This window comes from Temnothorax nylanderi, unplaced genomic scaffold (assembly GCF_030848795.1).
Source record: "Temnothorax nylanderi isolate EJ_2023f unplaced genomic scaffold, tnyl_v1.0 TNYL_tig0354_pilon, whole genome shotgun sequence".
Classification (NCBI taxonomy): Eukaryota; Metazoa; Arthropoda; class Insecta; order Hymenoptera; family Formicidae; genus Temnothorax; species Temnothorax nylanderi.
In genome coordinates, this window is record NW_027249416.1 from 1 (window position 1) to 7,769 (window position 7,769).

Genomic DNA, 7,769 nt, shown 5'->3' on the forward strand with positions numbered 1-7,769 from the left:
AAAGGACGAAGAGTGAGTTAATCTAAGGTTAAAAGTTAACCGACACTTGTGAAACTGGGCTTAGAGTTACCGTATAAACTACGTTTAGAAATATACAAAATTTATGAAATTAATTTATTAAGAATCTGAAAACCGTAAATCGAGATGAGAAATCTTTGGTGATTGTTCGTAATCTAGATAACTAGGACATTATTTCTCTCACAGGTTAATATGTATGAATGTATTATCGTTTTTATAGTGGTGAAGAACCTTCGAGCCTTGGTGGTCGTTTCTCGAAATCATCTACCGAGAGAGAAGTTATACTTCAACGACGAAAAGAACATATGCGATTAACAGCACGCAGAAGGTATTTGGAAAAGCATCGGAAATCCGAGATTGATTCGACAAATTCGCAAATAACGAATACTGAAAATATTGAAAATACTACATCCTAGATGTAAGCAGAGATGATGATTAATATGATTTCGAAATTACGCAGAGCTTCATAGTTGACATGAAATTGACTGTACGTTTTCTTATTTTTTTTCTCGGCGATGAGACCATGGAACATACGTAACAAGATCATAGAACATACAAAATGATGCAACACATTTTTTTGCTGGTGATTGATTATTAAATATAGCAAGAGCATATCGAAAGATCTCTTTATGTATTTAACAGTTAGTGCTCTTAACGTTCTGAAAACAAATTGAAGTCACAGTCCAGAGATTAGGCGCGACATTTAAGAATATCGATAGGTTGTGAACGATGTACTCATGAACGATTAGTATTGAATCGATTACTCAATACCATCAAGTTATGATAAAAGCTACGAGACGACTAAATTATAATAGAAGATGTTAAGATTTTTACGTATAACTTATTTAAATATCACGCTGGTGGCAAAACATTAAATACCTATAATGATATGTAATATATGCGTTTTGGAAAAAAAACTGTTGGAGAACAACCTCATACCGGGTTTTAAAAAAACCAATAAGCTGCATTGTCGTCCACTTTCTAACGGATTAAAGTCTTTGTTTTAAAAAGTTTCCTATTTTTCTTATATATCTCTTATATAATTTGCAAAATAATAAATTTATAAATTATGAATAGATTGAAAGAAGAGAAAGAGAAGGAGAAAAGAAGGAGAAGACAGAATATTCTGGTTATGATAGATACCTTAAATGTTAATTTAATGTATGTGTTTAGTGCCATAAATAAATTAAAGTGATACGTGCCAATTCAATGAGCATGGATTCAGTTATGCCCATTAGAGCTTTAATAGCTGTTTCTAAAAAAGAGAAAACGCATGTATGTATGTATGTATATATGTATATGTACACACATATACAGACACGCACACGCACGCACGCACACACGCACTCACATACATATTTATTGATATATTTATTGATTAGCAACATGCACATAATGATCGGTGGTTTATCCATAAAAAGAATATGAAATGCAAGATTCTTGATTCAAAGATACAACCAGTCATGCTATGTTTGTGCCTGTAAACAAGTTGTATTTAAGATACATACGTGCTTCATTGTGTGTGTGTGTGTGTGTGTGTGTGTGTGTGTGTGTGTGTGTGTGTGTGTGTGTGTGTGTGCGTGCGTGCGTGTGTGTCTATTAAAAATTCAGTTAAAGATTAAAAAGAAAAACTTTCTAATCTGTTGGGCAACAGAAATAATTTATGTTTCAGGAGACGTCTGCCCTTTTTTAAAATTTACATACGTTGTTTCGAATTGATGATCTTATAAAATAAACGAACTTGTTTTGCACAAATGCGAAAATTAGAGAGTAACAACTTGTAAATCTTGTATATAACTTAGTTTCGTATGTAATGAGCAAGGGTTCGGAAGTTTGCTAGCTTTGAGGAGGAATTGTTTCTTCTGCATCATTTAACGACATGATATATATATGACGAGAATAATATAATTTCATAGAAGTTGGATTTGTATGCTATTGCCACACGATAATAATCCTAACGTACGAATTTACGAATAAATAAAATGCGACAATTGGCACAAAGTTTTTTGTTGCATATTATTATTAAAAATTCAACTCGAAATTACATTATACATTTAATTCTTATTTTTAACGATGTGTTAGATGCTATTAATAATGTGCTTTGTTGGCTTGCAATTATATTGCCTAATATCAATCATATAAAAATATATAATTTTGTCGCGTTGGTCGATATAAATAAAATCTATTCTTACACTTTGTGCTCACATTGTGACGAAAGTTTCAATGGGGCAGTTTAAGTGGAGCAATTTTGTAAAACTTGACCAACTCCCGGACCTTTAATAATATGTAAATTTCATTACACTTGGATATACATATAGTTGTTTTTAATTAATAATATTTATATACAAAAATCCTAGTTTAATGCAAGATTTTTATATTTTATGGTTTATTATTTATTTTCATAACAGTGCACTCTGCATATTTAACTTGTATAAATTTAATAACATTCGTAGCTTTTCAGTTTTTCCTAGCTTATGTGATAAATATTTATCCATGTTCACATACAATACACAACACACATTCAAGACACATGTATCCGTAAATATTTGTAGGATATAAATACATACAGGATGTGCCACGACTCACGATTGTTTAATAACATATTCTTTCACCTAACGTAGAATCGAACGTTTCTTTTCATTTTTCAACATTGCGTGCTTTGTTGAAATATAAAACCTTAAATTAAAATTCTATCAGAGTTTACTTGAAATTAACTTGAAATTGATTGAAAAATGAGATTATATTTATTTGTCCCGTAGTGAATTGTAGTTTGTAAAAAGCTTCTTTATAATGATTTGTAATTTGGATACTATTGGATACCTCGATGTTTTCGCTGAAGAAAAAATCAACTTGAAATTCATTAGGGAAAATGTGGATATATATAAGATATAAATATGTATCTGTCATTAGAATTCAGTCAGTCATAGGACATTCTGTATTAGGATACATTATTATATGTAAGAAATAGATTTGTGGAAGTGTGTGTGTGTGTGTGCACGCGCGCGCGTGCGTGCGTGCGTGCGTGCGTGTGTCTGTCCGCATCTAAGAGATGAGAAAAACTTATTTTACTAATGATGCCGACATACATAGTTGTACTAAAACTTTGTAAGTAGCTTTATTTACATCGAACCATTTATATATATTTTATGGATCTCTAAGTTGCATATAAATAATATAGGTAATAAGTGACGAAACATAAGGCAATTTTTATTTGAGGTAACTTTCTGCGTATGGCACATACAAAATTTATTATTTCAATTGTAGCTATCACTACAGCACAGTAATAACAGTTGTTAATAATAGTATATATTTTCAAAACATTTAAGTTATTATGTTTCATAGGCAAATCTAAATTAAATTTATCGAGATAAGAAATTAAATTTTTATTAACTTTATTAATTGCCTCTACATGTAAATAAAATATATGTGTGAAGATATATGAATATTTTCATATAAATAAAAGAGCTTTATTAAATTATATTGTTTTTGAGAAACATAATATCTGGCTAGTTTGGCGAGTTAGGATAGTCTAACGACGCTTTCCTGAGTCTCTCGAAGCTATAACTTTATAATACAATACGAACTTTTTCTTAAGATCTTTGTAAATGTGAGCATGGGGTGTCCTACGTCTCTTCTAATGTAGCAATGTAATACCTATTCCACACTTGTGACATTGTAGGTACAACTAGCAAGACAAATAAAATGCATTATAGATTGTTGTAGTTATATCGCTTACTTATTTTACGCGACTATATAAAATTCCTTTATTGCTTTACAAATATAGTTAACCCTGAAATTTCTAATTTGCAAAACAACATTTTGTAATTGTTATACACTAAAATAATATCGATTCCTGTTGCGATAAATTAAATATGTAGATGATTATGTATTTTTGATTTTTTAAAGAATTGTTTCTATGTATCGCCATTCGCCATATTACATAGCGAGTCAACCTGTGTCATACTTTATTTGTACGAATAATTTTACATCGATATAAATATTTCTCAGTAATGTTACATTTTATTGTTGCGTAAATTATTTCTGCAATATATGGTTTTGATATCTTCATTTTTCATAGACGATACAAGAGGATGTGCACAAATTTATATAAATCTATTTTGACGAAATTAAGAATTTTAAATAATTTGGTACTGTTAGTCATATATTACAAGAAAGGAGAAAAGAGAAAGGAGAAGGGAAAGAGAGAGTTACAATTATTTTTATTAATTTTATTAATCAGTTACGAGATATTCAAATGAAAATTAGAGAATAACAGTAGAAAAACATGATATATTATATATCAGATACAATTTATTCTCGAAAATGACGATTACCTATTTGAATTATATGTTACAGCTGCGTATCTTATCCAATGAAATTCATTATAACGATATGTAAAATAATATGTGCAAAAATGAAGTCTGCAAATCCTCTTTCCGGGCTTATACCGTGAAATTGACTTCGATTTTGTGGATTAACTTGCAATCGAAGGCAAACTGAAAAACAAAAATGTAAAGCCATCAAACAACTTAACCTATGTGAAACAGATGTGAGGATAATAGGATTTGTTAATTACTTAAACGTGAGATAAAGGGCCTGTTTTCTATCGCTGCTACATTGAACTGGCTGCACTAGTTCAGAGTTTATCTTTTTTACTCCATATTGGAAAAGGAGGTGCAGCCAGTTTAGCAATAAAAAACAGACCCAATGTATTGTAATTTGGCGTACTGAAACTCGTATTAATCACGCAATATGCAAAAAAAAAATAAAAAATAAAAAATAAAAAAAAAAGATGGAGAGAATAAACAATTCTCCACGCTATTTGTATGCATATGGATGGCAACAACGGTACATGCAGGTTAAAGTATGCTCGCGGCAAGTAGAAGTAAAGATACATGTGTATATGTATATAAGTACGTAACGTGTAATGAGCATTTAACGTGAGCGTTGTAATTACCTCCTAGAATGAAGCAAGATACGCAGGATATGAAACCACTGAGAAAACTATTGAAAGGAAAGGTGCCGACGAGACAACAATACACAAACTGGATAACACCCGTCAGAAACACGTACAATAAGTACGCATCGATGATCTTCAGTTTCTTGGGTGTATTCTTCGTGTACTCCGACCCAAATTTATATAGCACTGTCAACGCCGTCATGTTTATCGACCTTGGTGCAAAATATTAGAGATGTAGTTAAAAATGTAGTTAGAACATTTGACGCGTGACAAGTGGCAAGTACCGGTGAGTCTGGGTCCGGGGTGGGTCAAGGATCAAGTCCAGAGTCCAGTACTCCACTACTCCAGTAGTCCAGTCCCGTGTTCCGGCGAGGGTGACGGCGGTGACGGCGGTGACGGCGGTGTCGGCGGTGAGCGGTGCCCGGTGACACGTATCACGCACACGTATGTGCACCAGTGATCAGAGAGAACAGAGTCAACAGAGAAACTTGAGACCTGAGAGTGAGACTGTCAGCGTTGTGCCGTGCCGTTGTGGTTGGTTGAGTTAGTTCACTGTTCACTTCTTTCACTTGGTAAACGGTTACTTGGTTTTCTGCTCGATACGCCACTCGCGCCCCGGAACTATTTGGCATATCCATTCGTACCCATTGTCGGCATTACGGCATTGTCTGAAACTGTCGATAAAGTCTCCCAGTCTCCCCATTTGGTGCGTGTCCATGCTACGCTCATAATTTTCGCGTTGACTGTTGAGAATTAATTGCTTCGGTGCCGGCGCAGTAATGTTTCTCTCTGATATTAGTATTGTTTTAAATAAAGATACGTAGATAAGAATATAGATTTAATGAAACTTGGATATAATAAATTGGCAAGTGATAAATTGCAATGGCAAGCTCGCTATTTCAACAGAATATTCTCAACAAAGTGCATGATATATATATATATATATATATATGTATTACATTTTTCGATATTAAACTATTGCGGATATCAACTTACAATTTCAACATGCATATTTAATTTGCATCATAATGCGAAAGAACGACCGCTATATAAGGCAAGCGTATAGCATTAATTATTGTTAAAATGAGAAAAGTGCGTGAACGCGAATATAAGAACGCCGAGAACGCGCGCGAAAGTTTAACAGAGAGACGCGCGCCCCATATTAGTGACGCCGCGGCGCGGCGCTGCGCGGCGGTTTCGGTGCGATTAAACACGAAGCGCCTCCGCCATGTTGATTACGTTCCCCTTCCATTTCCAGAACACTTGGCGGACCGGGCGCCGCGGGCGGGCACGGAAATCACGAAACGGATCGGCCTCGGAAAGAGTGGCGTGTGGCGTCGCAAGTTGTTTAATTGCAGTGGTAAGAGTCTATAACGTTTATTAACCTCGCATTCATTATTTACCGCAGCACCTATCGCGGTAGTATCGATTCAGCGTTCTGGTATTAATGATTTGTAAAAGTATGTATTTCGCGATACACTTGTTCGGTCGAAAGCGCGCGCGTCGAAAGTGACGCTCGTATTTTCACGTATCAATATCTGGCAAAAATATTAATACGCCTATTCGTTAGATTACAAAATAGAATACAAAATAACAATAAAAGGCGAGCATTTAATATTTCCTCCTCGCAGTACGAAAGATGCATAATCGCCAAGTTGACGCGGCGCGGCGCGGCGCGGCGCGGTGGCGCACTTTGGCGCGAGAAGTTGACCGCGCGGGGTGGCGCGGGAGTCGGGACTCAGCGGGCCTCGGGCTCGGGAGACGAAGCGCTTGACGCTTCCGTGGCTTCCGCCATATTGATCATGTTCCCCTTCCATTTGCAGAACGCGGTGGCGCGGGCGGACACGAGACGGATCGACTCTGGCTCTGGAACGGAAAGAGTGACTCGTTTAACTGGTAAGGAGTCTTGGATGCATTATTTACCGCAGTATCTATCGCGTAATATCGATTCAATGCTCGGGTATTGATATTTCTTAAAAATATGTATTTCGTGGTACTTATTCGGCCGAAGGCGCGTCGCGCGCGAACAATCATCGCGAAAGTGACGATCGTATTTTCGAATATCGCGGATATTTACCAAGAATGTTAATACACCTATTCGCTAGAATGTTAAGTGACAATTATACTAAAAGGCGAGCACACACAGTATTTGCTACTTGCTACTCGAACTCCAAGTACAGAAAATGCATAATCGCGTAGTTATAAAGCGGGACGCGTATAGTGACGCAGCGCGCCGCGCGCCGCGCGCCGCGCGCCGCGGCCAGCGGCGCTTTCGGTTTCGGTGCGAGAAGCGAGAAGTTGACCACCTCCGCCATATCCGCCATGTTGATTACGTTCCCCTTCCATTTCCAGATCGCGATGGGCACGAGACGGATGAGACGGATCGACTGCGGAACGAGTGTGTGGCGTCGCGACTTATATATTTAATTGGTAAGTATATGCATCGATTTTCCTTTTAACATTTGTTGCAATGTCTATCGCGAAGATCGTGTATAGTAGATTCGCGGGATATTGATAATCCGTTCGAACGCGTATTTCGAAAGCCTTAATTGTTCGGCCGAAGATTTATCGCGCGAATCAATCTAGCGACGCCGCGTCTCTCTTGGCGTGCCAAGTTAATCGCGCGAGAAACTTTTATTTATATGATAATGGAATAGAATAATGGAAGGAAGTGAGAGAGACTCTACCCGGCAGAGTCTGCCGGACTGCCAAGTATAATGCGCTCTTATAGCAAGATTGCGAACGCGCGCTAAAATTATCGTCAAACGGTAAATGAAATAATGTAAAAAAA

General features: G+C 36.3%; 1 protein-coding gene across 2 annotated transcripts; it reads right to left on the minus strand.

The window, feature by feature from the left end:
• Positions 1–4,232: 4,232 nt before the first annotated feature.
• Positions 4,233–5,550, minus strand: LOC139781679 (dolichyl-diphosphooligosaccharide--protein glycosyltransferase subunit DAD1-like). 2 transcript variants are annotated; one of them, XM_071720549.1, is made up of 3 exons: positions 5,263–5,550; positions 4,976–5,190; positions 4,233–4,514 (listed from the first exon to the last, which is right to left on the minus strand). In XM_071720549.1, the coding sequence occupies exons 2-3, from the start codon at positions 5,178–5,180 to the stop codon at positions 4,384–4,386; spliced, it is 336 nt and encodes a 111-aa protein (XP_071576650.1). In that variant the 5' UTR covers positions 5,181–5,190; positions 5,263–5,550; the 3' UTR covers positions 4,233–4,383. The 2 variants fall into 2 exon arrangements, with proteins under 2 accessions (XP_071576650.1, XP_071576651.1); XM_071720550.1 differs by lacking the exon at positions 5,263–5,550 and having other exon boundaries at positions 4,976–5,256.
• Between the last annotated feature and the right edge of the window lie 2,219 nt (positions 5,551–7,769).